We start from the raw sequence: 27,372 nt of genomic DNA on the forward strand, positions 1-27,372 counted from the left end.
TGACCCGCGGGCTGCAGGCTTTGCAGTGTTCTACCAACCATCGAACGCTTATTGTGGAAGCGGGTTCGGTCGCAGCGAAGAATTGCCCCATAGCATGTGCAGCCCCCAATTTACTCCTACATACGAGTATTCATGTATGTGTATGTACTCTGTACTGTAACTTACATAGAAGAGGATCCCACCAGTAAGTACTAGCCTGCGCTAAAATGTGCACAGTCCGCCTTCACCACAAGAGAAATATCACTCAAACGGAGTCTGCCTGAAGACTGTAGGTTTACCAAATGCATCGTTCTGTAGGATGAGGGCCTAAGTTGGAAAGCTATTCCCCGCGGTTGGTTTCACAAAGCCACAGCCGAGTGAATCATAGGCTTTCTCATACTCGAGCAAAGTTGCGTGACATCAATTTGCGCGTATCTTCACCTCCGTCTAGTCTAGATTAGATAGGTACAGATTCGGATAGCTGGATTGAGTGGTGTCGTATAAACACGGCTGGCGTGCTGATCGACCGCATAGGCTGCATGTCATCTCCCTTGTTGATCGATAGGGAACGGAATTTGTTAGTTTCCTGATAAGCGCGACCTTGGTAAGCGGGTAGAAGATAATGCCAGTGTAAGCGGCACTTCATGCACATAAGTTTAGGCCTCTGAGGCAGCTCGCAGTGAGCACTTCGGTGAACATCAAACATAGCCTTGGTAGGCAAATCAGCGTCTGTTGATGATGGGCTAAGCATGCATCTCACTCCCGTAACAAGCATCCGCCGGTAGATGCCTTTTCATGTATACTATTTTGTTTCACGGTCAGGATGTCTGCGCACACCCATACAGTACAATACATATTGAGCTATTTCATATCTGGTGGATTGAGTGCTTAACGTTCTGAGCACGGCATATCATGTGTTATGTTGTGGAAAACCTAGCTTACAAGTAGCCAATCCACATACTGAATCATGAACCTAGTCTCGAATCAATTGGACAATATCGAGGAATGTGACCATGTAGTGCTGCGTGCTCTGTATAACGACAGCTGACTAATATACCCCGATCTGCGACTTCTTCTCGTACGTACTTGAGGTGCCCGGCACAAGCTCACAACATATGAGTAGCGAAATGGCGCCGGAATGGATACTTCCTCGGTCATTCCCGGGTAAAGGTGGAGAGAGATGGAGTCAAGTAATACTGAATATGTCCGTGCAGCAGCCGAGATATGTCCTGTACGCGTCTGTTTTACTCGCCTACACGTCCAAGCCACACCGTTGGGGAAATCATGTTAGGCAGCTCAGCTCTACGCCCCTGCTGTGAAAGTTTCGGTAGCTGACCAAGGGAGAATCAGAACAGCATTCATTAATTAGAATTCGCAATTACTCATTAGATCACTAAGCTCTTGAGCTTAGTTGAATGAACGGATTTTCCGACTACTTAGAGCCAAGAGGAACAAAACAAGCGGGCTAAGTACAGAGTACAGTACTGTACATGCACAGCACTTGAAAAGGGTCGAGCAGCAAATCGGCAGACTTGACCCGCACGGACGTTGCCTGGCTACAACTTCCGGAAGTTCGTGTAATCCTCCGAACCGTATTTACTGCCGAGTATATACGAAGTCCATACACGTAATATACGGGAATTCATTACGCTGTCATTTTGTGAGAACACTCACTTCTAGACCCGTCAGTCGGCGGAGTCCGTAAATCTCCCATCACGACAAATACAACCATTTTTTCGCAACTGGTCCAACTTCTCAATCATAATCATGGAACACTGTGCTCATACTTATTATTAGCAGAATACCAGGTTAGCTTGGAAGCTTTTTTCCAGTATGTGACAATATCTGCAAGACTGCAACAGCCCCGCCGAGTTCTGAAGCACATAACCGTTTAAGGTGACTTGCAGGAGCATCCACTTCCATCTGCAGCCACTAGTAAGGCTGGCGGGCTACATTTCACCTAGCACACTAGCAAGGAAAGGTAGGATCCATTGTCCATGCAACTGCCATTCCGGGAGTAGTCTGCGGAAAGAAGGCGCCCCTAGATAACAGATATATATGTACGATTGCACGATCACGGAAAGCCCACAGAGTTGTTGTGTGCCAAGACAAAATTGTTGGGATAATGCGAGTCTATCCTTAGACAAGAGGTGGAGCTCGGGCCGCACGTTCATTGTTATATGTATGATAAGCAGAAGCAGAAGCGGTTCAATGAGAGCAAGGAAAATGGGTGGATCCTCGAAGCATCTCTATGCTTCCGTGTGTGTCTGTACAGCACAAGACTAGTCGCTCTATAATTTGGAGCTAAAGGGTGAACAGCGGTCCTGATTACTATTGAGAGATGAATCAAACGCCGTCTTACTTAGTAACAACTCAATTAATCGTGTTGATCTCCAGCGGAACTCCATAAGAGTCTCGAGGCCAAGACTCCCAGCAACAAGAGAAGTAGTTCCTATGTGTAATCTACACCATAGAAGGCTTCCGAGAATTGACAAGCCAAGGGTGTAACAAGTGGGTTAAGAACCCAATTTCTTTTTGCAAGTCCAGCTTAATAGTAGTAGAAAACTAATCTATCTGGCGAGAGGCGACATCAATTTAATGTCCCTAGCAGTTCTAAAATTGCTCCCAGCCAAGGCGAATGCCTTACTAGTGTGCTACTACCTACCTCCTGGGAAGGATTTTTTTTATTTCCATTTCTGTGCCGCTATTGAAACTATCTGGGGCAAGAATAGCATTACGCCTGCGGAGTATACGTAATTGTAATTTCACTGGAGGACAAGGGCTAAGTTTTGCCACTAGATGCACGCACGAGCCAACCGTCAAACCTCTGGATGCGAATGCATGAAGCCAGTGATCATTGTGGATAAATATGCCGCCCATGAGTATCAATCTTGTGATGCAGGCAAGCCCTTTCTAGAATCAAGGCTTTCTGTAGCGTTCTTTCTTATGGTCCACCGAGGATTGGAAGTCGCCAAGCTGTATTCTGTTGAATGTCGTGAGTGTAGCATGAGCATCAACGACATAACACGGTCTTGTACTAATGCTTTGAGTATTACGACGTGAGGTATTATCAACATATGCTAATGTTGCTCACTTCTCCACTCAAGCTCCACGACCTGTTTCTGTGAGGGCTATCATAGGCCATATGAACGCGGCCGGTGGGCTCGTCAGACGGTCTCGAGAGATCGCCACTAGGATCACCAATTGGCTTGCACATTTACAGCTTTGAGGTTTTGCATGGTTATGTCAGCTGTGGTTCAATCAGTCAGTAAGGCAGATCTCTCTAAGTAGTTTACCACAACTTCAATCATTCTACCAGACATTGTAGTTGTAGGCTCGTTTCCTCTCCGGGCCAATGTTCCAGGCCACACTGACCGGGACAACACTGCACCAGATGCTTTACCCTCCCGACTCAGTTGCCGGTCAAGTAAGCTACATCCTTGATACAATACGATCAAGAATGAGCCTCGGGCTTGTATGTGCTCCCTCCTAGTTCTCGATTACCGGCTATCTAGGTCAGTCCATCTGCAATAGTCACAGGCGTCACTGCTAGATGTCAGAAATCTACTCCTCGTTGAACGGGATTTGAAGGGAAATCATACCTGTCGCTTGCTGTGGGCCTTTATTCCACGATGCCCAGAAGCTGTCGCTTAGCAACTATATTCCAACCTATTCTCGAGTGAATGCACATCATATTTGTCTAGTCATTATCTCCTGCTTCAAGATCTGAGGGCACGTAAGAGATTGCCCAGAAATTTTCGTAGACAGCAAGCACTCCAAGTTTTAGTGATCTCAAGGCCCATTGGATTGCTCAACCTTTGAACTGTACTAGAAGTAGAACCAATGCCTTCTATAAATACTATTTAGTAAAATTTGTATTGATTTAAGTATTGACCTTGCCTTTCAGAGGCGTTAATATTTACTATCGAATCGCATACATTCCAGGCATATTTTAATCCTTTCCATTCTGGTTCGAATCGAACAACCATACAGAGGTGAATTTAACATATCCTATACTTTTCAAATATTATAGAGTACGAAAAAGCGATACAGTACATCGATCGGTCGCCACTCTAGAGTGATTTAGAAAGAAGGCAACGTAGTAATACTAGATTTGGCAGTCTAGAAAATTGTTCCTTGTATCGTGCGCACATTGGGAAGCTCGAGCAAAGAGATATATAGCATTGACTGCTTAAAGCTGTGATGATGCTTGAGAAAATCAATCCCGAAGACCAGCGGACTCCCCGATGCCGCCTCCGGGATGGTAACTGTAATACCGGCAGTGTCGTGCGGCCTATGTCTAATTAAACAAGAATAGGGTCTGAGTAGCACGTGAACGAGCTGGTATAACTTTTCTTGTTTTTTTTTTCCCACAACCTCTCTTTCTTCCCCAACTCCCTTTTTGTTTTTGTTTTTTATTTTTATTTTTCTTTTTCTTCTCTGTGCCTTTGTCTCCCCATTTTCCTCCTTGCTCACTTGGACTATTATTCCTGTCTTCATATTTAATTCCTCATCCCTCATTTCGTTAAAGTAAAATCCCCGATTGTTGCTAACCAATCACTTGGATTTCGATAATTAGACACCTAACTTGCGTACCTACTAATCAACGCTATAGTTTATGATGCCTTGAGATTGAATGCACCATGCTGCATCTCGATAGGAATAGAAATCCATTGTCAGCCGTTAGTGTCTTTCGTACCTCCTTGACCCATGGTGGGGAATTGAATCAGGTCTCTGGTCTCCTGCTCTCCGCCGATATACATAGTGAGCGGACTTTTAATTCACTTTGATCATAGTCATTGTACTCGCTTTTGAAAACTGCATGACTATAGAGATGATGTAGCAATGCATTTTCTCTTGTGTCTTCTGGGCCGAGAAAGCTGCGGGTCGTATCCAATGGTTGTTCCAAGGTCATTGATGGGTGCAGTGAAGAATTTCTCTACAGAAGAAGAATTAGCGCACCTGCCACTGTAAGTCGACAAGAGCCGAGGTCGGCCTTAAGAAAGTATCAGTAAGTAGTATCTCGAGGTTGCGATCGAATTTATTGAACTGTACTCGATGGAGTAGCTACCTAAGTTACCGTTGCCAGTAGTTTAGTCTATACTTTACCCACTTGTGATTCCTTGTTCAGTTGGCTGATCACCCAGCCGACAAACAAACTCTGGTCGCCTCCACCTACTCAGTATTGTTCTCCCTAGTTGTTTTAGGCTGTCGGCTCATCGGCGTCTCTTGCCTGTCGAATATGGTCGACAAGCCACCTCAGTATTGCGGATTGGCTTACGAGCGGATTACGCAGTTGGGCTATAAGGGTGAACACCACAATATAGTAAACAGTTGGGGGGAACAGATATCCATATATTTTTTATTGTGACATTCGACTGCTGCAGGGATTCAAGAAGAGAAGAGAGAGAGGAAGAGAGAGAGGCAGATATGTGTGGATGTAAGCTTGGACCTCCAACACGACAAATGCCATATGTCCGAGAGGCAAGAGCAACAGTAAGAACAGTGCTAAAATGACTCCTCCGCTGCATGGTCTTTTCCTAACACAGTGGCCAGTGCTCGTTTATGAACTTACTCGCGTACCTACTGTACCTAGTACCTAGTCTGCGTGTACTTGTTTCTAGATACAAGCTTGTCTAGCACGTCGTAGACACGATCAGGTTGAGATGTTCCGTCCTCCCTTTATTTCACCCCGAGCACCATTTCCAAGTAACTTGAGAGGCATTTACCAGATCATGAATTATACTAGCATGGCCTCCGTTCTGTTTTCCCATCGCCCCCCCTTCTCTCTCCAATCCTCATCTCCTATTTCTTGCCCCCCACCTCCCGGGTAAAGTACAAATTTTCTAGTAAACAGAACTAGTGGCTAGCTTCGACTTTGGTCTCGTCATCTTACTGCGAGAGTCAATCCACCACCCACCACCCACCATCACCACCACCACTACCAGCAATAATACTAGTCCCCACTCTCTAGACTATATCGCTAGCACTAGACTACTGTTGCACTGTAGTAGTCTGTAGCTACATGCATGGGCCGCCGCCAATCCCTTCTCCACCCTCACTATCCTCCATCAGTCCATCTAGATCCAGGGTCTCTGACGCACGAGGCAAAAATACACCTGCATGACACTCAAAATGACAAAGGAACTGGAGCCCACGAGTAACTTATTTATATTTCTCTTTACGGATTGGTTCAATCTATTGTCTGAATATCGGTCCTGACCATGTGCCTTCCTTGCCATTCCGCCGCGCCAGCGTCTCCATTTGCAACAATGAAAAGTCTCGAATGCTGTTTCCCTGCCCATAAGTAGTTGGCACTTACTCTCTCTAGGAACCAATTGATCTGGCAGTCTCGCCTCATCTATTTTTTTTCCCGCAGAGCGCTCTTATGGCCGCGGAGGTGACAGCTTTTCTAGTTCAGACATTCGTTACTCTGCTTGGGCTTCCTCCCCTAATCGGACATCCCACGACCTCCTGTCACCACATTTGCCCCCGAACCTGGCCTCTTCTTTTCTAGAAAGGAGGCTATCTCACTTTTCGTTTGTATCAACATTGCTTGGTTCTTTTCAAGATTAGTGTCCAACGCAGTATTGGCTCACCAACATACTCGTTGGCCCATTACTTCATCCTGCGCGGATCGGTTGCAAAATCAAGGCAATTCTCGCATCCAACTTCCCTGGTCTTAGGTCTTCAAACCCAAGTGATCCATCTGTAAGTGTTTGCAGGATTGCGGTCAGCATGGAATTTCCATTTATGCGAGCATTTGTTGCTCTTTTGTAAGTGACATCCACGTCAATACTTCTTGGGACCATATTGCCGCCTTAATTCTGCCTCCCATTCATTTCTTGGGTCAGAGAACGAACGGATGCATGTGCTGATGATTTGGCTGGCATATAGTATCTACCGCTACTTTCGTCTGCTGGTAAATTTGGTTTCTTTCTGGACTTTTAAGCCCATTCCTATTCCCGAGAACCCGGAACTCACTGCCCAAGATGTCACGGTGATACTTCCTACGCTGGAAGGGTGCGGCGACGAACTTGTGGAGACGATAAGAACGATCCTCGATAATCATCCGTTTGAACTATTGCTGGTCACTATTGAAGCGAATAGAAAGAAGGCCGAACACATGCTGAGCTTGATGCCTGCTTCGAAGTCCAAGATTCGTCTGTTCACAGTGACGCATCCGAACAAACGCCGCCAGATGACACGAGCAATCCCAGAGGTACGCACGGCAATCACCGTCTTCGCAGATGACGATGTGAGTTGGCCACGCACGGTACTTCCTTGGATTTTGGCGCCTTTCGAAAGGGATGAGCGGTTCGGTGGTGTGGTCACCTGCCAACGGCTGCGACGTGCTATTGCACCCACCATGTCCCAGCGCATCTGGGGATATCTTGGGGCCTTGTATCTCGAACGACGAAACTTTGATTGCGCAGCCACTACCCACATAGATGGAGGGTTGCCCTGCATGTCCGGACGTACAGTCGCGTATAGGACCAAAATCCTCCAAGATGAAGGATTTACTTACGCTTTCACAAACGAGGAATGGTGGTTTGGCAAATATCAATTGAACGCAGACGACGACAACTTCATCACTCGCTGGATGGTCTCTCATGGCTGGGAGACTTACATGCAGTACCACCCTGAGGCCGAGGTCCTGACCACTCTAGAGAATAACCCGAAGTTCCTGAAACAATGTGCACGCTGGTCTCGAAGCAATTGGCGGAGCAACCTTACAAGCATGTTCCATGAAAAACACGTTTGGTAGTAAGTTTACCTTATCATCTTATCTTCGTTCAGACTTTCCCTCGGGGTACCCTTATTGGTCTGCCCTAGACAATCAGTTCTGCGCCTATTTGGAGAGAGTACATCATTGTGTCACGATGCGCAATGAGGCAGAGTGAAACAGAGATGTTGGATAGCGACCTTGGACATATTCTAAGCTCTCATCAAGCTGTTGTTGGTCCTGTTTGTGTTGTGTATGCTAATTCCTTTTGTAGCCGCCAACCCTGGAGTGCTTATGCTGTTCATTTGACGACACTTTCGCCCCCAGCGCTCCTGGGTGACTTGCTTCTCCTCTTGTTGTGCCACAAAGCCACGGTAGATTGGGACATTCATGCTCATACGATGGCTATGCAAATACTTGGAGGTTGGATGCTTATGAGCAAGTTTATCAAGCTTCTGGGGCACTACATTCGGTATCCTGTGGACTTCGTTCTGCTGCCAATTTCAATACTCTTTGGTTATTTCCACGGGGGAATCAAAATCTACGCCGTGCTCACTCTTAATGTGGTAAGTAGCTTTCTCGATTTACAACTGTATCTATTACCCCAGCCCAGGGCATTCATTGGAGACGGAGAGCCACGCTCGGGTTGTCCACAGCCCAGACCCTCTCGGCTTGCATGTCTTTCCTGTTCCCTCGTGCATACTCATGTCTTCGTGTACATCCTGAACGGCCTTCCCCGCCCTGTCTGGGCAATTCCGAGTTTTGTTTGCCGCCCGGCCTATTCTACTCGACCTCCTGGATCTTCGAGGCGATCTCCTTTCCAACCACCGTTCCATCCGCATTCGCCTCTCTCTTTCATTTTACCTGTTTATCGTCACCTGTACTCAACCCTTCAAGTGCCGTTCAGTACTATAGACCCCTCACCTTGCTTTCCATTCATGCACAAACTCTCCCTTCGTCTGTTCATTCGCTTTCCAGAGTCTTGTTAAGTCTATGTCGCGCGTGGGGGTTTCGGGAGCCTACCTATCCTTCCATTCTCGAATTTATCAGCTGACTTGAATTCCTCCTGCAGACTGCATGGGGTAGCAGAGATGGCGCCGACGACTACGACGCCGAACGTATGAAGAAGCGAACAGATATAGATCGCATGAAACGGCCATATTACCCAAAATTCATCACGCAATAGTGCCAGCTGCTGCATACACCAAAAGCGATAGACGTTCCAATCCCCATGCTACCATCGCCCGTGTTTGTGAGACAAAGGCTGAACCGGTCTGATCACTGAAACACTATGTCCATATTTCGCTAGTCTGGTTGAGAGGACAGCAACGTCTTTGAAACCATCCTATACCCACGGGATGCTATGACTCGTGCTAATGATGAGACGCCTTTATGACACCAATTTTGAGAAATTTTCTTCTAGACCAGGCCCATCAAGTTTTCAGCCGCGGGGCTACTTACCCAGCCTCTGTATCCTATTCCGCGATAGTGTCCTTTCAAACTTCCCCGTTCTTCTTTTCTTGACCCTGCCCGACACTCTCATCGAACCCATCTGAATCCACTACTGTTAGTGGATCCGAATTGGGGCTTTGGGGCTTCGGAAATTCCAGAATAATACTGAACTGCGATCAGATCTAGCCAAGTTATTTCCATCATTTCCAAAGAGTCCTGATCAAAAGGCAATCCTCCTCATGTAAAGTACAAAGGTGCGGGTCTGGATATTGTGCTTTGTGCCGCTGTTTTTCTCTTCTGCTTTCCTTTCCTTCTCGATGTCCTGACTCGCTCTTGTCTTTGTCATAGCTCGCCAGCAAACTGTCCAACACCAGACACCGAGCCAGGACATCATTCGTTCTCAGATTGTTGTGCACTATTGTCTCACGCGTAATGTACATCATTGAATACCGTTAACATTAATAGCTAATGAGATGTCTGTTTCTTGTTGGAGGCAAACATGTTGCGATTTTGCGCAGCGGATCACCTAGTATTCAGACCTTGACCTCGACCATAATTCATAATAAATGGGTAAGGCTTAAGGAACGCCTACCTCCGACATTCGCTTGGTGTCGAGACTGAATGGCAAGGTGGCATAGTGAGAGAAGGGAGGAGTCTTTGGCTATCTGACGTACACAATCTCTTTCAAGGTATGCAGTGTGCGGGATTTGATATTGACGGGAGGGACGAAGTGACAAAATTGCGAACGAGTACAGAAGAACTTTTCTACTGATGATAGTATATGATCAAACCCATACAGTATTCAGAGGTAAAGCCACAAGCTTTTTCCTGTCATGCAGTAAGATGATCGAGTAGCACTGTGCAAACCTGGCGATTTCTAAGGCTGCGGAGGCCGCATTCCATAGCTGCGGCGCCGGTGGCGTTCCGACCCGACTTCACCTCCGCTCTGTGCCCAGTGAGTGGGAAACCTGATCCGACACAGTCTTGGAAGCAATTCATGCTCCCTCGCTTCTATTCTCACTTGTCTCTCCACTGTATCAAAACCTTTCCTGCAGATTGTGCTTAATTGAATATGCCGCGGTTTTCTCATGTTTACGCAGCTCTGTCGCGACAGGCAGTTTCGACCCTGGCTGCTCGACATAATGCCGCTATTGCGCGTTCCCTTAAAACCTCCTCCATGACAGCCGCTGTTGCCCACCCTATTACTACCCATGGGCCTCCCCCTAACGCCCCATCACCTGCACCTTTCTTCGATGCATGCTCTGAACTGCGATCGGAAAGTTCACTCGAAAAGGAGGCAAATGCGCGTCCAAAAAAGCCCTCTTCAGGACTCAAGAAGCGCTTCTGGAAGGATGTTAGTGTTCGGAAAAAGTCAGGTAAATCTCGAACAGCTACGTGGCGGATATACGTTTGAAGCTTGGATTGACTCGATTGCCAACGTGCTCCGGATTCTAATAATAATAGAAGGCAATTACGAAGTCTTGCTGGACACCCGCCCCATAAGAACGCCGTCCAAAGATGCCTTGTCCATACCGTCGACGAAACCTTACCTAGCGCATGCGATTGCTTTGGAGTGGGATGTGATGACTACCGCCCAGCAAGCTCTGAAAAATCATCTTATCCCGCTGACATCTCTTACGGCGCGTGCGGCGGATATCGCCCGAGAGGATGAGGAAGGCATATCGTTCGCAAGGGATCAGATTGTGAAGACCGCGATGCGTTATCTGGACACCGACACACTTCTATGCTGGGTGCCCGAGCCTGCTGACTCCCTTGGAGAAACCAATGAAAATGGTGAGAAACTCGAAAGTCTTCGAGAGGCGCAGATAAGGGTCGCCAATGATACAATTGCCTTCCTGGGTACCAAGGTCTGGCCCGGAGTTGATATTCGACCAATTCTAGATGCCGACAGCATCCTGCCCGTATCCCAGCCGCAAGTCACCAAGGATATCATTCGACAGTGGGTCATGAATCTGCATGCTTTTGATCTGGCTGCGCTTGAGAGAGGTATACTCGCAGCGAAGAGTCTTCTGATCGCTGTTCGACTGGTCGCCGAGTGGAGCGAGAACTTCCGTGGCTTACAACGACCTGGAAAGAAAAGATTTGGGATTGAAGATGCAGCAGAAGCGTCCAGTATGGAAGTCAAGTGGCAGACGGATATGTGGGGCGAGGTGGAAGATACACATGATGTCGACAAGGAAGACCTTCGTCGACAGCTAGGTAGTGTTATCGTTGTAGTGAGTGGAGAGACTAGGTGAAGCTCGGGCTATACAGCCATCATTTGAGACTGTTGGGTTATGTATGTATTTTACTCCATATATAATAGATTTTACCTTTTCCTTCAACCGTGCGCCCGTTTGCCGAAGCGCGCGAAGCGATGAGCAGTTATACTCACTTGTCGGGAGATTCTCCAACACTCCAACAAGTGACGTGACGCGCGCCGCCTCCCCAGATCCGACCCCTCCATCCCTCTTTTGCCGACCCCAAACCAACCTCCTTTTCCTTCCTTACCTCGGCTCCTTTTCCTTTCCTCATCCCACCTCGCAGCTGAGGGTTCCCAGCAATTCCCGCTGCATTCGGCGCTGTACTTGACACCGTACTTGACATCCTGTGTCCAAAGGGTCCGGCTTTGGAACTGATTGTGGTTGCGGCGAGCAGAAGAGAGAGATGACGGATAAGGGTGAAGGGTGAGTGCATCTTGAGATTGATTCTGAATCATTCGCGGCCAAACCTCATTCCCCCAACACTTGTTGGCCGGCTTACTTGCCTATGTGGCCAGAGGCCCGCGATCCCCATCAGAAAGACCGCCGTAATCTGGGCGTGCTGACACTGGATGTCCTTTGCGACCTTTAGACATAAACGTTCCCGCAGTTCTTTGGCGCTGGCAATCTTGCACCGAGACAAGTCGCGCGAGGGTCGTGAGGGCAGTGTCAGTCGCGATCGCGCCCAGTCACCTCCTTCCACATCCTCTCCGGTCGGCAGCACCACGTCCTCCTTCCCTGGTATACCAGCCGCGCGAAGCTCCAGCCGCCGTAAAACACATCAAGAGACGAACTTGTTGCCTTCGATGGCTGGCGAACCTCCACGAGAATCGATGAGCTCCCTCCGAGACGACGACAATATCGAGAAGCTTCCCTCTTTGTCCCATGCCGAAGGCAGTAGCATGTCTCTGGATCAGTCGGTGAGAACTTTCCGCCTTTTCGAGATCCTTCGGAGCGGCGACACCATTGCTATCTCTAAAGCCATAAAAGAGACGAAGGAGCCTCAAGGGGCGACCAATCTGTCAGGTACGACGGTTCTCCACTTGGCTATTCAGTGCGCGGAGCCGCAAGTCGTGGAGTATGTACTCTCGACGGGCGAAGAGTTGGATGTGAATGCTCAGGACCGAGATGGCAATACTCCCCTTCATCTGGCCGCTCAATTAGGACGTGGTCCTGTAGTTCGTGAGCTGCTGAGTCGGCCTTCGCTGAATGACTCAATTGTCAACTACGGTGGTCAAACAGCTCTTGACGTTGCCAGGACTCCCGAGATATTCCAGCAACTTCAGCTAGCGCGGTCACTCTTCATTGACCATAAAACCCAGGAGATTCAATCATTAGTCTCCCAAGGTGAATATGCGAAACTTGAGAAGGTTTTGGAAGAGCCTCGGGTAGAGGGTGTGATGGATGTCGATAGCCTGGATCTAGTCACTGATCCTGCTACTATTCACTCTGGGGGAACTTTGCTACACGAAGGAGCAAGGAGGAGAGATACGAAGCTGATACAGATTCTTTTGATGCATGGTGCCGACCCATTCCGCCGCGACAAAAAGGGAAAGCTCCCACAAGACGTCACCAAAGATGAAAAGACTCGTGCAATCGTCAAAAAGTCCCCGGCTGCTGTCATGGCTCAACGGGGTATACAGGAGAAAGCCATTTTAGGAACTAGCGCAACGGCCCCGAGCGTCTCTGGCCGGGTGGGCGTAGCCGAAGCTCCCTTCGCTGGCAAAGAAGCTCGTGAGATGAGAGGATATCTGAAGAAATGGACAAATTACACCAGTGGTTATAAGCTACGGTGGTTTGTATTGGAGGATGGGGTCTTGAGCTACTATAAACATCAAGGTAAATTTAGCCAAACAAGCCCGTTTCCAATCATGTGAAATCGGCTAACCTGATGTCTACTCCTTGGCGTTGGCAGATGATGCGGGCTCAGCTTGCCGGGGTGCTATCAATATGAAAATCGCCAGGCTTAACATGGATTCGCAGGACAAGACTCGTTTTGAAATTTACGGCAAGTCATCGGTCAAGTACCATCTCAAGGCGAATCATGTCGTCGAGGCTAAGCGCTGGTTCTGGACGCTCAACAATGCCATACAATGGGCAAAGGACGAAGCAAAAGAAGAAGAGAAGCGCCAGACAAGACATGCCGAAGTGCTACGCCAAGCGAAGATCGAAAAGACTGAGGGTCGGTCGCCTGAGAGCATGTCAGACTCGCCGGGCTTCAATACATCTAATAAATTGAGTGGGAAAACCCTGGCTCCATCATCCATTGCCGTACCTAGCAGTAGTGGCACACGGCTTAGCACGTATGCATCGCGTACAACGCTAGAAAGTGCTCCTGAAGACGATGAAGGCTCATTGTACGGCTCGTTGGATCATGCTGCAACATCAAACGCTGTGCGCCGTCTCACTAGTCATGCAACTACTGCGCCCGACATTGACGGAGATGATGATATTGATGACGATGATGGGGACTATGCATCCAGCCACGATATACCACCAACTGATAAAGATGCTCTGAATATCACCGCACAGTCGACCAAACTCCAGCTTGATATCCTTGCCCACATTGCGGCTTCAATGCAGGTGGAACAATCGAGAAGCCCGAGTACAACCCTGTCAGATCCGGCCGTCGAGCAAGCTCTGGTAGCTTACGGAGCAGCCGTGAGTAGCTTACAAGGCTTAGTGCAAAATCTCTTGAGAATTTCCAGGGACCGCGATGCTTATTGGCAATATAGGCTCAACCGTGAGGCCTATCTACGTAAGATGTGGGAAGAAAGTATGGCTAAGATAGCGCATGAACATGAAGAACTGCAGTCGCGAATGGGTGAGTCGGAGGAGAAACGACGGCGCACCAAACGGGCGCTCAGGGAAGCATTAGAGTCAGCTACTACTGGCCATGTTGATGGCCGGGCTCCTTCTCATGCACAAACCATCAAAGATGACTCCGATGTTGCAAAAGTCGAGGCTCATACATCCGATGTGGTTGACAAGTGCTCACGGCTAACGGAGAAAGAGCCAGGGCAGTCGCTCAATCACAAACAGTCAACTCTCTTGCAGATCAACAACCTTTGTGACTCAGGGTCTGAAGATGACGACGACGACGAGTTCTTTGATGCAATTGATTCAGGGGAGATTGAGGTGGAGAAGTTGTCATTTGTACCTTCAGATGATGACGGGAGGGAGTTTCCAGATGAAGGTAGCGAGCTTCGAGCCACCAAGCGGAAGGAAATCATCCCCTCATTCACAGGGTACGATGAGTCTGTCAGGGAACGGCTGAAAATGGACTATGACAACAGGCCGAAAATCTCGCTCTGGGTAAGTAACTGCTCAACAACCCACAGCATAAGAAACCTGACATTTGTGAACGCTCACGATGATTACAGGGTATTCTAAAGTCTATGATTGGTAAGGACATGACGAAGATGACCCTTCCAGTCTCTTTCAACGAGCCAACGTCGTTGCTTCAGCGAGTGGCTGAAGACCTGGAATATGCGGACCTCCTGGACGTTGCCGCTGATAGACCCGACTCCATGGAGCGGTTGTTATACGTCGCTGCGTATGCTGCAAGCGAATATGCATCGACCATTGGCCGTGTGGCAAAGCCTTTCAACCCCCTCCTTGGTGAAACATTCGAATATGTCCGGCCTGACAAAGGTTACCGGTTCTTTATTGAGCAGGTCAGCCACCACCCACCGATAGGCGCTGCCTGGGCTGAGTCAACCAAATGGGATTACTATGTGAGTACTTATTCTTAGAATATTTTAATGTAGTGACTGCCGTCGATTTGCTGACTGGTCCATAAAAAACAGGGCGAGTCTGCTCTCAAATCGAAGTTCTACGGGAAATCTTTCGACATCAATCTCTTAGGGACATGGTTCCTTCGATTGCGCCCGGCATGCGGAGGAGAGGAACTATACACTTGGAAGAAAGTCACCTCATCTGTTATTGGCATCATTACTGGTAACCCAACGGTCGACAACTACGGGTTAATGGAGATCAAAAATTGGACAACCGGCGAGATCTGCTACCTGGATTTTAAACCCAGGGGATGGAAGGCATCCTCTGCCTATCAGGTGTCCGGGAAAGTAGTAGATCGAGATGGAACCCCAAAATGGAGTATTGGCGGTCGGTGGAATGACAAAATATATGCGCGTCATACTCCCGGGTTTGAGGCGCCGGTGTCTGGCCAGGATCCCGAATCAAACAAGACGCTTTTGGTCTGGCAATGTCATGCGCGCCCAAGCGGAATTCCGTTCAATTTGACTCCGTTCGTCATCACCCTTAACGCTCTGCCGAATGGTCTCAAGGAGCACCTTCCTCCTACGGACACACGGCTTCGACCTGACCAGCGTGCGATGGAAGAAGGTGAATATGATTTGGCGGCCAGTGAGAAGCACCGGGTGGAAGAAAAGCAACGAGCCAAGCGCAGAGAGCGCGCGACCAACGGGGAAGAGTACCAGCCCAAGTGGTTCACGCGAGCCCAGTGCCCGATCACCGGAGAGGAGTACTGGGCACACAACGGTAATTATTGGAAGTGCCGAGAATCCCACGATTGGAGTGTCTGTGAGGATATTTTCTGAGGGGAAGTAATGTGTATGTTTGATGCGTGGTTACTCCCACTGTAACTATGATTTCACACTGGACGGACACATGCCTGCATGGCTGAATGATTGAAGATGCTATGCATCTTGACTGTAGCATAAAACTTATTCAACACCACTTTGCTAGGCCGTGGATGTCACGTGGGAATGCTTGGCAACCGTCCACTAAGCTCCGTCCTGCAACTGCTTCTCGCGTCACTGCCGGAGAGAGTCGACACTCAATCACTTCTTATATTCATTCTTCATTTGGTTTTTTTTTCCTTCTTCCCTTCTCTCCCTGGTTCATGTTAGCTCTGTACCAACCAGCAATGACTGGTGAGTACACCTGTGGTCGCTGCCTACACGCACTCCGCCAACGGGCTGTGGTACGCCTGCCACACTATGCACTGCCTAGTAGAGGAGGATATGGGCTGTTCAAACCTGCCTTGGTGCGGAGTTTAAGTAGCTCCAGCAAAGGCCTCCTTTTCCCGAATAGCACGCCTCAAACGGCCTCGAAGCAAACAGCCTTCACTCCCCCGACTGCGTCCCGAAGTCTCGGATCGGTCGTGCAGAAGGCTTCGTCTTCCACCTCAAACACTTTTCCAGATTCGCGCGTTTTGTTGAAACCGAACAACCTCTTCCATTCGTTCTCTCAGTCACCAGCAGCGGCCATTCGACAGCGTGCGGCTTTTATCAAACAAAACGCCTTCTGCCCACATCCAAGCCACCAGCAGACCCGACTGCCTGTCTCTCCTCACGACCCAGAGACGCGCAAGAGCCCACAGAGCTCGAATCTGCCGCCGGCGCACTCTCACTTTGAATGTCCCGACTGCGGCGTGCCGATCTATTGCTCGGAGGGACATTGGATGGATGACTTTGAAGCACACTTGGAGGTCTGCGAGACCATCCGACAGATCAATGAGGACGATCATGACCTGCATTCTGGGCGGGTTTTCCCGGAGTTCACCTACCCAGGCCTTCAAGATGATAATTTCGTTATTAACATGACGAACTGGGACACTTTTTTCTATACACGAGAGTTTGAGGCAATCAACGATGACCGGAGCATGCGGCAAGTGACCCGGATGCTAACCTATCCGCTTACACTTGCGAGTGTTTTGCATGAACTGAGTCCCTATAATGTCCGGAAGGGGGGGAGGCTTACGGTGGAGGGGCTTAAAAGTGTTAGTGGTAAGTCATCACGGCGATTTCTTCATCTCGTCTCTTATCCTCACATGGTCTATGAAATGTTTGCCTAACTGGGAGTCGCAGCGTTGCGATACACTTTACACCCTCCCAAGACAGGAGAGGGTGTCGATATTCGAGGATTACGCCTGAAGGCACCTCCGGTCCGCATTTTCATCCTAGGGGCCCGGGCTGAGTCTTCCTTGCCGCGAGAGGTTTGGTTGCAGCTCAGCTACATCTTCCCACGCTCTCTCATTCATCTCATTTTCATCGGACCGGAGAGTATGACGAACCGCGACGCCGAGTTCCCGCTGCCAGAGCGGACACCTGGCAACCCATTCGGGGGTGTTGTCGAAGACCGACTTGGAGGTCAATTCAAAATCACGACCTACGTTGACTACTTCCACACAATGTACAAAGCCAACTACTTCCAACCTTTCGATCCATACTTAGACTGCATCATGCTGTTTCATCCCGGACTCGGACACCCGGCAAGCTCTCACGAGTGGGAAGAAACCCTCCCGCAACTACTGGAGACTAAGGTGCCGATCATCAGCACAGGCTACACGCAGTGGGATATGGAACGGGATATCAAGTGGGTGCACGAGAAATGCGCTGGCGAATTCGATATTCTGCTTGAGCCGGGTGAGAATATATTCCGCAGCTTACGCTGGGATCTCAATGACCTGGACCCTCATGATGTTTCGTGTGGCAACTGGGGTGTCTGGGCTTTCAGAGGAAAGAGGTACGCAGTGCATTCACTTCCCTTCTGTCTTTCTGTGCTAACTAAACCTTAAAGATACGAGGCAACATTCCGCAACTAGAAGCTGTTCTCTCCGTGCCTGATGCACTTGTTCGCAACAACATTACTGCAACTGTACACAATGTTAATGTCGTGGATGCCTTCGTGCATATTTCCATGAAAGCTCGACGAGCCTAATCTTAGCTTTCATTATATCTGTATTGTCAACAGTACATATTTTCTTTCCCGTCGTGGCAACCTACTTGATGCAACCTGGACCGCATCAATGAAACCGCAAGAAAAAGTGAAAAGCTAGGCAAAAAGATGGTCATGGCTAAGCTCCCGCTCGGGAATATTACAGTAAATTTTCTGCCAACACTGGGTTGATACATCAAACCTCGAATATTGAATTGCTTGTTGCTTTCCATCACAAGTATGAGCTCTACAATAGCGCGGTGGAAATCTGAATTGGTAGACAGAACAGCCGCACGGCCTCCTGTCATCGCCACCGTAGCTAGTACACCCTGTCAGAGGGAATGAGAGGCCATTTATGTTCAAGCAGAGGACGAGACACTGAGCTCGATCATCCAAGGAATGCAGTTGCGCCAAACGAGCTCAAAGCATGATCAGACCAACGGCAGCCAAGACACCAGCGGCAAGGCCGCTCGGTAATTTGGTGGATGGGACCGCAGCACTGGTCTCAGTCGCCTCGGCTGCGTCGGCGGAAGTAGAGGATCCGGATTCAGATTTGGTGTCGGCGGAAGCACCTTGAGTGGGAAGGTTGGTGGTCTTGGTGATATAGGACCTAGTGAAGGAAGGGCTGGCGGCCACAGAAGAGCTAGCACGCACGGAGCTGGCGATAGCAGTACTGGCGATAGCAGAGCTGGCGAGGTGACGGCTAAAAGTTGGCGTGTGGCTGGAGAGATTCGACGAACTTGCGGAGTGAACCTCCGAGCTGGCGGTAGTGGCAGTCGCGTCGATGTTGCTGCTGCTTAAAATAAGTGGGGACGAAGTAGTCGAGGTGGAAGCCAGTGTGGGCGTCGTAGAGGAACTTCCGGGATAGGCAGCGCTCGTTGTGATGGCAAAGGCGGCAGGTATGGCCTGCACCGCTGCGGTAGCAAATGGTGCGTAGGCCGCGCAGGCAATCAGCAGAGCGTTCGAGATATACATGTTCGCTCAAGGTGTGTTTCTCTTTTGCGCTCAATTTATCCTGAGGGACTGGAAGTGACCGGGGAATGAGACCAGCTGATTCGAGCCAACAGTATTCCAATGGCGTGAAGTCTGGAAAGGTAGAATATCTTGACGAGCCAAGGCAGTGTGCTTTGAAGGTACTCTGGAATGTATATCCGTATAGTTGGTGCAATAGTATCACAATTCAAGCGGACCAAATAGAGACACAGGGCGAAAAGAATGGATGGAGCTGCAAACGAGGGACTGCTCTTGTGCACGGAGAAAAAATGAAGGAATTCTAAAATCAATCAACGCAGGGAAGGAATGACAGCACTGCTGTAACTATCGCGGTTCATAAAAGCTGCAGAAGAAAACAAATAAGAAAGAAGAAATAGGGCAGAAGTGTCAGAATAAGAGGGAAAGGAGGGGGGGGAGGGAAGAGGGGATGGCTGACGTGCCACTCACTGCTTGGCTTTCTTTCATCAAATGCCATCTGGGTCCGAATTTGTTCAGTCATACTGTAAGAGTCCACGCAATAGTATGTATGCATATTTCTAGGGCTGGAGGCTGACAGGAAGGATCCTAGAGGACTGACTAGGCCCCAGCATCGGTCAATTCAGGATTTCGACCCCAAGTTGTATCCACATTACAGTAACTGCCATCTACGATGCCGTCCACGCGACCGTAAGCATAAAGTAGAGGTTCCAAAGCCCGGCATTATCAGATGGGGGATGGGGATACCAGCGAGCAGTGGTCGACTAGCAAGAAACATGTAGGTCTGGGAAGGCTGAAGGGCTTTTCCTGTGCTGAGAAGATTGGTGTCTGTAAACCCTCAACCTGAGACAATGACGGCCGAGAGTGATGAAACATTGGTTGGAGAATAGCGAATGAGATTGATCAAGTGAAGTTTGCCATGGGCCTTAATTTAGTCTGGCCGCAGTGGAGTCGGTCAAGCCCTGCAGCAAGCACTACAGCGGTGAAGTCTAGGCTCGAAGACTGGATCAAGTGACCAAAAAAGAAAAGAGGAAAAAAATGATGAGAAAAAGACTGTACGTACCCAGAAAAGTACTTAGTAGTGGCAAACAAGAAAAGGGGTATTCAACGGAGTAATTCTATAACAAGAAACTGGATAAACAGAAGCAAACCCCCTCATCACAAAGCCCACACCTGGCCCACCACCAACGCAATGATGGTCCAGTACCCGATGGCAAGGCTCACTTGGCTTGTTGGTCCAGCTGCGGCGGCGGATGAGGCAGAGGAATCGGCGACGGTGGTCCCATTGGGTAAGGTACCATTGATATAGATCGAGTCGGTGCCATTCACATTGGCAACCCGCGTGATGCTTGAGTTCGTTGGTTGGCTACCGTTAAACAGCGACTCATAGTAGGTGGAATTAGAGTTGTCATCACAGCCACATTCCAGGTACTGTTGGCATAGACAGACAACGGGCATGGACTCATTGCGGTGCGAGGACTGATTCACATAATTGTAATGATGGGGGTAGGGATAGGCGTAGACGTTGTATGCCCAGAAACCGAAGAACGCCAGACCAGTCGCAGGTAACAGATAGGGCGTTATGCCCGTTCGCGATCGAGAACCCGAAGTATAGGGAGCGGTCGCGCCGCCAGCATAATATTTGCCGCCACCGTAGGCTGGTTGTCTCCCTGAACCGCTGCGAGTTGATCCTCCAACGTTGGTCGAGGAACTGACAGAACAGAAAACAGAGTCAGTCAACTTTGTCTGCGCACGGAAAGGGTCTTCACACTATTGAACACTCACCCAGTCCTCGAACCACTTCCACTACCTCCACTGCTTCCACTGCTGCTCCCTCCGCTACTACCGGTGCGGCCACCACTGCCTCCCCCACTACTGCTGCCCCCTGCACGACCTCCCCCTCCTCCCCCACCGCGACGCTTTGCAAGTTCTGAGGTATAGCCAGGCTGATCTCTTGACCCAGGAGCCAGTGATATGGTGGCTGAGGCCTGCAGAAGAATCACCAGGGTAGTCAACCAGATAAAGTTCATGATGGTGAAAATGCGATACCAAGTTCCGTGTTCTGCAAGGTGATCAAGATGTTGTTCAGGGTGAATTTAATGAGGAACCTGAAAAGAGAATGCTGTAGATAGTAAGATCCCCGATGACGGAGAGATTACAGATGTTGAATGTCTCACTTGGCATTTTCGGCACAGGAAAGTCTAATGGAAGGAAGGGAGTTTAGCCTGACTTCCCTTGTCTCCAATCCAAAGAGCTTTGTTCTCTCTATGTTGATGACCTCGAAGAATTCTTTGTCATATTTGAGGGTTGCTGTTCCTTATTCTACTATACTGAGCAGGATTGAGAAAAAGGAAGAGCGAGAAACACACGCACACACACACACACACAAAAAGGTATAGACAAAGAAATTGAGGTGCCAATGTGCAAATGAGGTCATCCACAATGATGGCGGACTTGTGTTCCGCAACTTTTAAATCCAATAAGGATGGATGGGATGGTCTATGTCTATGCCGTGGCATCCGATCCGAATGAATAATTATACCTACCTACGCATAAGGTAGTGTCACATAGATAGTGGTTTGAAAGTCATCATTTAGTACTACTATGCACCACAAGTAGTGTATACGTATTAAGAAAATTTCAACTTCCTCTCTTCCCCAAACCCCAGAGCCCCCATTCAGACCCATCTATTCACTTTTGTTGATGCGGTCGCACCAGCGGTCTGTACTTCGGCTCCCACATTTGAATCCGAACCCATTCATCCAATTCCTGATCGTCCGCAGGAATTCCCGTCTCCTCAGCGTGCCCTTCCTCCACTGCGGTCTTGATTATCGCCTTGGCAATATCGATGCTAATCTCTCGCACATCCTGAACGTCGGGGAGAAGTGGTTCCTTGGGATCTTGCAGCGCCGGCGACCGCATAGCTAAGGCTTTGACTGCTGCCACAAGCATCTTGTCTGACAAAACGCGGGTTCGCGAGAGAACCGCTCCTAGTCCAATGCCAGGGAAGCAAGTAGAATTGTTGCATTCGGCTGCATCGCGTCAATAGTCAAACTCATTAGCTTGGGATATTGTATCCATCAATACTGGGCTGTCCCCTTACCGATCTCGTACTTCCCTCCGTCCCGTGCAACAGGTGGGAATGGACTGCCGGTAGCCATCAAGGCCTTGCCATCTGTCCAATGATTGATGTCCTCGGGACACGCTTCGTGCAGGCGTGTGGGGTTGCTGAGAGGGAACACGATCGGAGTCTCGACGTGCTTGGCCATCTCGCGAATTATCTCCTCCGTGAAAGCTTTAGGCTGGGTAGAAGTCCCAATCAAAACGTGCGGTCGCACCTTTTTCACCACGGCCAGCAAGTCTCGGGACTTTTCTCCAGACCATTCGTCGTCGTCCCGTGCAAATGGCACTTGGGCTGGTGTCAGTTGATCGCCCAAGGACTTGAGAAGAAGCCCGGGCTTATCAAGGCACCTGTATATGGCTCATGATTCAGTACACCGCGATAATAACACAAGACAGCGTGGTCGGCCGGACAGTGCTTACCATATCTGCTTCCTAGCTTCTTCCTTTGGCTTGCCCACCTCATTTTCGATCGTGTCAGCGATTTGCGCGGCAATGCCTGTGCCAGCAGACCCGGACCCATAAACCACGATCCGCACATCCTCCATCTTGACCTTGCTGACATGCAACGCAGCCATTAAGGCAGCCAAGGTCACACACCCCGTCCCTTGAATATCATCGTTGAAGCATGGGATCTCTGAGCGGAACTTGTCAAGGATGCGCTTGGCGTTATGGAGGCCGAAGTCCTCACTGAAGAGACGGTCAGCCTAGCCCAAGTCCTGCAGACGATGGCGACCTACAAATGAATATATGCCTTTGGAAACTTCTTCTTTGCAACTGTCACGAAGTTTTCCACAAACCGGTCATACTCTTCTCCCCTGACGCGCGGCTGTCGAAGTCCGAGGTATAGATCGTCCTTGAGCAAGGATTCATTCTGGCGTCGACATAAGTATATTATTGGGCAATGCCTGGAATCAACTTACATCGGTCCCGCAGTCTAAAACGACTGGAAGCTGCCGCGAAGGGTGGATTCCCGCACATATGGTTGTCAATGCCAACTTGGCGACTGAGATCAAAATGGCACCTACACCTTGGTCTCCAATGCCCAGAATCTGAGATAGATGTCAGTCGCGTGTTCTGGCCACTTTAGCAGTTGCCTTTCTGCTTACCTCCTCCCCGTCACTGACGACGATATAGTCAATCTCCTCGCTGCCTTCAAAATTGGAAAGACACTCCTCGATCTTCTCCTGCTCCTTGATATTCAGGAAGCATCCTTCGGGCTTCCTGAACAGACGCGAGTAGTTCTGTATCGCGTCGCCTTCTGTTGGCGTGTATATGATACTGAGCATTTCCTTGAGATGAGTCTCCAATAACTTTTTGAGCATTAGCCAATGATGTTGCTCACGCGGATTGATATATATCGAGATACGATAATGGGATTGAATTTTTGGGGCCTTACCTTGTAGTACAGAACTTCATTCTGCTGCTTCATACTAGCCATGAAGGTGTTCTTCGCGATATCACTTTCCCGGCTGCTGTATTGCTCATAGGCTCGCTGGACCTGCTCCTCCAACGTCTGAACGTTGGGAGGGAGCAGGCCTAGTAGTCTGAATGCCCGACGTTCGTCCTCCGGGAAGGAAGATCCTTTGTTGAACTGACAAGACTCTAGGAGGTCTCTACCCTACCCAGCAGAGTCAGCATTTTCAACCTGCTATATGCGTAGTGCGCGATGTTATTATAAGCCAAGAGCTTGCAATACCTCATGAGGACACACCAAGGGGCCCTCGGCAGCGCGGGGCAGATGGCTGAACTTGGAATGCTTGTTTGATGCAGACATCTTAGGTGTATGCTGGGAGAATAGACGGCGACACTGTAATGACAGGGGAAATGACAGTCGTGAGGTTTTCAGCATCGAAGGTCCCCTAGCCATTGAGGGGTACTCAAGAGTTGGAGATCAGCTTAGGGGTAATTATGATTGTGATTGACCCTGGGTGATAAGGGAAGCTTAATATAGCTGGGCATATGATGCAAGATGCCGAGCCTGACCGTTAGAAACCGGCTAGCCGAGCGCTAATAATACTCAAGCTTGTATGTATGTACGCCTTTACAGAACAGGCCGACATGGCTACATTTGATTTGCACACCGGGGTAATTTTTTTTTGGTGAGGAGTGGGGGGTGCGAAACATTCGCTATCACCATGATGGTGATAATGACGTAGTTTAATGTCTCTCGGGCCAGGATTGATTCACAGTAAAGTCAATGTGACTACAGCCCTATTCCACATCTATTAGTGGATGTTCGCCTGTACCAAAAAATGCTTGTCGAGAATCATGGAAGGGATCATCCATGTATGAACTACATTAGGAAGACCCTGCAAGTGTGTAGAATTAAGCATTTGGACAGGTGCATCGGAAATTACAGTAAGTACTGACTACCTTGGTTTAACTAAACCCAAGGTTGATCTTTGAGCCTAATAACAATCAGGTATCACCCTGCCTCCAAGGGTGTTTACTTGGTACATAGTACGAGTACGAAGGTGGTTAACCCCTTCAATTGCCTATTTATTTCCCGTGCGTTCCATATCGGTGGAACCGGGACTGTGATCAAATCTTGGTTCAGAGGAAATGATGATTGCTGATGTCAGGATGTTTTCCATAGTTAACTACCTTATCTCTTATCGGATAACTAGACGGCCTGGTCGCTTGCTGACTCATCTTTTTAAGCGAGCCTTTTCCCCTCTTCCGTCTCCTCCCTCCCTTCAAACCAACCAACAACAAAAATAAAGACCCAATCACTCGCGAGAGCATCGCGTCTTCTCGCCTCCATACCCTTTCCGACATTCCACCATTCGACCATTGGTGGTGCTATGCGACATGCCATATGTCTATACTACATCAATCTATAATATCTGCCAAATGATCATCTCAAAAAGACTGTTAATGTGCACTTTTAAGACAAGTTCGGCTCATCGTTGTCGCAACGTGCGGCGTCACAAACCCCAGCTTCGAAACTGAACGCCTGATGGCGTTTGGTTGCTGATTGAGTAAGGGGAATTCTAACTGATGATATATCTGCAACTTTGCAATCCAGCTGTCTCGCATTGATCGTTGAATTTCACGCCTCCGGGCTGAAACAGCGTTTGAGCATCTCCTACGGACTCTCTTGAAGAACAGTCATCGCATGTCACGTCCTGTGGCTGTGGCCGACTGGAGCTGGATTGTTGGGGCTCTTGCTCCTCCATCTGAAATATCAGATGAACAGTTGCTAGAGAAAGTTCCTAGGGCCTTCATAGTTCATGTTGCTCGCGTGTTACACTTCCTACGAGAGCATGACTCCTTGCGCACCTACATTACCACACAGTCGTCTTCAGATGGTTATTATCAAGAATTTACATAGTCTTTCTCATATTGCTCCCAAGATATACCTCCTCACCTCTGGTTAAGTTGTAATGTAAGGTAGAGACGACTGGACTTCGGCTGGTAGTTCTGCACTCAGAGTTTACTCTTGCCCGCTTCGGCCTCATCATCAATGACCTTCACCACCACCTTTCCCCAGGTTTCTCTTCCACCCAGCCCCTGCAATGCACGGGGAACACTCTCTAGGCCCACGAAGGTCTCGTCCTTGAAGGCAGTGCCCCTGAACTTCCTTTGCGCGACGAGGTCGAAGATGCCGGCCCAAACAGACTGGACCGTCTCCTTCTCGAACTGGGCGTACTGGCCCCAGTGCAATCCGACCAGACTAACATTCTTGAGCAGCACCCGGTTCAACGCGACCTTCTCGATCTTGCCCGCCGCGAATCCGATCACCAGCAAACGCGCGTTCCAAGCGACACACTTGAGGCTGGCCTCAATCAGTCCTACAGGGTCATAGACAATGTCGACGCCCACCTTGCCGTTTCCCGTACGGTGTTGCGCGCACAGTTTTTTGACCTGGTCCGGCCAGCTCTTGTCGCGGTAATCAACGACGTGGTCCGCGCCGAACTGTCGCGCGATCTGCCGCTTTCGCTCGGTGCTGGCCGTCGCGACCACCGTCGCCCCCTTGGCTTTGGCGATCTGCACGGCGGCTAGGCCAACGCCGCCGGCGGCCGCGTGCACCAGCACCCACTCACCAGCCTGGACGTTTGCCCGGTGAACGAGGGCCCCGTAGGATGTCGGGGCCGTGACAAAGAGACCAGCAGCATCCTCAAAAGTCCAACCGCTCGGGATAGGTAGCAAGGATGGTTCGGGAGCGAGAACGTGAGTGGCGTAGGCACCCTGCGTTGCGCCGAAGACTCGATCGCCAACAGCGAACCGTGGCGGCGTTGTTGGAGAGGTGGGCACGGCCAGCACTGTACCCGCAAATTCCGAACCTCCGACCCAGGGTAGGGGAGGTTGATGTTGGTATTTGCCTTGAATTTGTAGGATGTCGAAGAAGTTGGTACCCGCCGAGTGTATCTCAATCAGGTAATCCGTCGGAGACGGGGAAGGGGTAGGAAGTGTAACAACTCCGAGTTCCAGAGGTCCCTTGGTTGTTGGCAGTCAGTAAGTTGTACGAGCGCTTGACGAGAGACTGGGCTCGTATACCTTCACATATTCGGTGACCTGAATGGCCCTCATGATGGTAGTCGAATGGCTAAAAGCTTGATGCGTCACTAGTACTATTTGGGTGACGGAAGTGTGATCGGTAATAACCAGCAACCGGGAACTGGAAGCAATTTCAATCGACAAAAATATGCTATTTGTATGCTATACTCTTCTGTTGGCAAATGGAAACTTGAGTCTAGGCAAGGTGAGTTGCAGACTGGAGAAGGGCGCGGGAGGAGGCAGAGGAGGAGGAGGAGGAGGAGGAGGAAGGTGAGAGACAGCTCAGCTCGAGCTCTCCCCACTATCGCTGGGCTAGATGTGCCGAGGTCCGTCTTCGGATATTGTTCCAGCACAGGCCTGCTCGGCGGCATCTTGCACTATCCCCATACCGTACCAGCATCTTGGCGAGTATTTTCGAGGACAAATTGCCGATTGGTTTTACAGAGCAACATTTTAGGTGGAAGAAGATTGAATAGAGCTGAATTTCTCGGAATTTTGAGCTCGCTAAATTAAGAACTAAGTAGATAGCGTACAGTACATACATACATCCCGTAATGAAACATTCATAGTGGCGTTCGTCTGGCCGTCAAGGCTGCAGATCTCCTCCCTCCTCCCCCAGAAAAAACGAGGTACACCAGCAGGCCTAGTATATATGACCCA

General features: G+C 49.4%; 8 protein-coding genes across 8 annotated transcripts; 4 read left to right on the forward strand and 4 right to left on the reverse strand.

Moving 5' to 3' along the window:
- Positions 1-6,717: 6,717 nt before the first annotated feature.
- On the forward strand, positions 6,718-8,891 carry ASPACDRAFT_63594 (glycosyltransferase family 2 protein; the record flags this gene model as incomplete). The annotated part of the gene is made up of 4 exons (XM_020203909.1): positions 6,718-6,755; positions 6,877-7,746; positions 7,980-8,271; positions 8,778-8,891. The coding sequence occupies 4 exons, from the start codon at positions 6,718-6,720 to the stop codon at positions 8,889-8,891; spliced, it is 1,314 nt and encodes a 437-aa protein (XP_020052453.1).
- Positions 8,892-10,096: 1,205 nt separating this feature from the next.
- Positions 10,097-11,536, forward strand: ASPACDRAFT_125495 (ATP synthase complex assembly protein ATP12). The gene is made up of 2 exons (XM_020196825.1): positions 10,097-10,533; positions 10,622-11,536. The coding sequence occupies exons 1-2, from the start codon at positions 10,230-10,232 to the stop codon at positions 11,413-11,415; spliced, it is 1,098 nt and encodes a 365-aa protein (XP_020052454.1). The 5' UTR covers positions 10,097-10,229; the 3' UTR covers positions 11,416-11,536.
- Positions 11,537-11,710: 174 nt separating this feature from the next.
- On the forward strand, positions 11,711-16,117 carry ASPACDRAFT_81354 (OSBP family protein). Its single transcript, XM_020205856.1, has 5 exons — positions 11,711-11,844; positions 12,011-13,257; positions 13,334-14,733; positions 14,802-15,155; positions 15,228-16,117. The coding sequence occupies exons 1-5, from the start codon at positions 11,825-11,827 to the stop codon at positions 15,996-15,998; spliced, it is 3,792 nt and encodes a 1,263-aa protein (XP_020052455.1). The 5' UTR covers positions 11,711-11,824; the 3' UTR covers positions 15,999-16,117.
- A 210-nt stretch (positions 16,118-16,327) lies between these two features.
- ASPACDRAFT_46878 (putative mRNA processing protein (Mss51)) lies at positions 16,328-18,007 on the forward strand (the record flags this gene model as incomplete). The annotated part of the gene is made up of 3 exons (XM_020201859.1): positions 16,328-17,189; positions 17,271-17,928; positions 17,983-18,007. 3 exons carry the CDS (start codon positions 16,328-16,330, stop codon positions 18,005-18,007), a joined length of 1,545 nt encoding a protein of 514 aa, XP_020052456.1.
- A 533-nt stretch (positions 18,008-18,540) lies between these two features.
- Positions 18,541-19,095, reverse strand: ASPACDRAFT_63596 (putative extracellular serine-rich protein; the record flags this gene model as incomplete). The annotated part of the gene is made up of 1 exon (XM_020203910.1): positions 18,541-19,095. The coding sequence occupies one exon, from the start codon at positions 19,093-19,095 to the stop codon at positions 18,541-18,543; it is 555 nt and encodes a 184-aa protein (XP_020052457.1).
- A 1,091-nt stretch (positions 19,096-20,186) lies between these two features.
- On the reverse strand, positions 20,187-21,216 carry ASPACDRAFT_81356 (uncharacterized protein). Its single transcript, XM_020205857.1, has 2 exons — positions 20,875-21,216; positions 20,187-20,800 (listed from the first exon to the last, which is right to left on the reverse strand). The coding sequence occupies exons 1-2, from the start codon at positions 21,117-21,119 to the stop codon at positions 20,248-20,250; spliced, it is 798 nt and encodes a 265-aa protein (XP_020052458.1). The 5' UTR covers positions 21,120-21,216; the 3' UTR covers positions 20,187-20,247.
- Positions 21,217-21,723: 507 nt separating this feature from the next.
- Positions 21,724-24,018, reverse strand: ASPACDRAFT_81357 (NAD-dependent malic enzyme). Its single transcript, XM_020205858.1, has 8 exons — positions 23,909-24,018; positions 23,609-23,830; positions 23,319-23,522; positions 23,133-23,261; positions 22,950-23,083; positions 22,633-22,899; positions 22,193-22,560; positions 21,724-22,121 (listed from the first exon to the last, which is right to left on the reverse strand). Exons 1-8 carry the CDS (start codon positions 23,984-23,986, stop codon positions 21,781-21,783), a joined length of 1,743 nt encoding a protein of 580 aa, XP_020052459.1. The 5' UTR covers positions 23,987-24,018; the 3' UTR covers positions 21,724-21,780.
- Positions 24,019-25,218: 1,200 nt separating this feature from the next.
- ASPACDRAFT_1882946 (NADPH:quinone oxidoreductase family protein) lies at positions 25,219-26,953 on the reverse strand. Its single transcript, XM_020198304.1, has 2 exons — positions 26,713-26,953; positions 25,219-26,652 (listed from the first exon to the last, which is right to left on the reverse strand). Exons 1-2 carry the CDS (start codon positions 26,743-26,745, stop codon positions 25,642-25,644), a joined length of 1,044 nt encoding a protein of 347 aa, XP_020052460.1. The 5' UTR covers positions 26,746-26,953; the 3' UTR covers positions 25,219-25,641.
- Between the last annotated feature and the right edge of the window lie 419 nt (positions 26,954-27,372).

This window comes from Aspergillus aculeatus, assembly GCF_001890905.1.
Source record: "Aspergillus aculeatus ATCC 16872 unplaced genomic scaffold ASPACscaffold_17, whole genome shotgun sequence".
NCBI lineage: Eukaryota > Fungi > Ascomycota > Eurotiomycetes > Eurotiales > Aspergillaceae > Aspergillus > Aspergillus aculeatus.

Excerpts from the sequence above, each read along its gene's own strand:
- ASPACDRAFT_81356 (XM_020205857.1), bottom strand. The coding sequence starts at position 21,119 with ATGAACTTTATCTGGTTGACTACCCTGGTGATTCTTCTGCAGGCCTCA. Across the intron at positions 20,801-20,874 it reads GGAAGTGGTTCGAGGACTGG|TTCCTCGACCAACGTTGGAG; the intron begins GTGAGTGTTCAA and ends CTGTTCTGTCAG.
- ASPACDRAFT_125495 (XM_020196825.1), top strand. The coding sequence starts at position 10,230 with ATGCCGCGGTTTTCTCATGTTTACGCAGCTCTGTCGCGACAGGCAGTT. Across the intron at positions 10,534-10,621 it reads TAGTGTTCGGAAAAAGTCAG|AAGGCAATTACGAAGTCTTG; the intron begins GTAAATCTCGAA and ends TAATAATAATAG.
- ASPACDRAFT_1882946 (XM_020198304.1), bottom strand. The coding sequence starts at position 26,745 with ATGAGGGCCATTCAGGTCACCGAATATGTGAAG. Across the intron at positions 26,653-26,712 it reads AGGTCACCGAATATGTGAAG|GGACCTCTGGAACTCGGAGT; the intron begins GTATACGAGCCC and ends CCAACAACCAAG.
- ASPACDRAFT_81357 (XM_020205858.1), bottom strand. The coding sequence starts at position 23,986 with ATGTCTGCATCAAACAAGCATTCCAAGTTCAGCCATCTGCCCCGCGCT. Across the intron at positions 22,561-22,632 it reads GAAGCTAGGAAGCAGATATG|GTGCCTTGATAAGCCCGGGC; the intron begins GTAAGCACTGTC and ends AGCCATATACAG. Across the intron at positions 22,122-22,192 it reads CGGAGGGAAGTACGAGATCG|CCGAATGCAACAATTCTACT; the intron begins GTAAGGGGACAG and ends GACGCGATGCAG.
- ASPACDRAFT_81354 (XM_020205856.1), top strand. The coding sequence starts at position 11,825 with ATGACGGATAAGGGTGAAGG. Across the intron at positions 11,845-12,010 it reads ATGACGGATAAGGGTGAAGG|ACATAAACGTTCCCGCAGTT; the intron begins GTGAGTGCATCT and ends TGCGACCTTTAG. Across the intron at positions 13,258-13,333 it reads GAGCTACTATAAACATCAAG|ATGATGCGGGCTCAGCTTGC; the intron begins GTAAATTTAGCC and ends TGGCGTTGGCAG.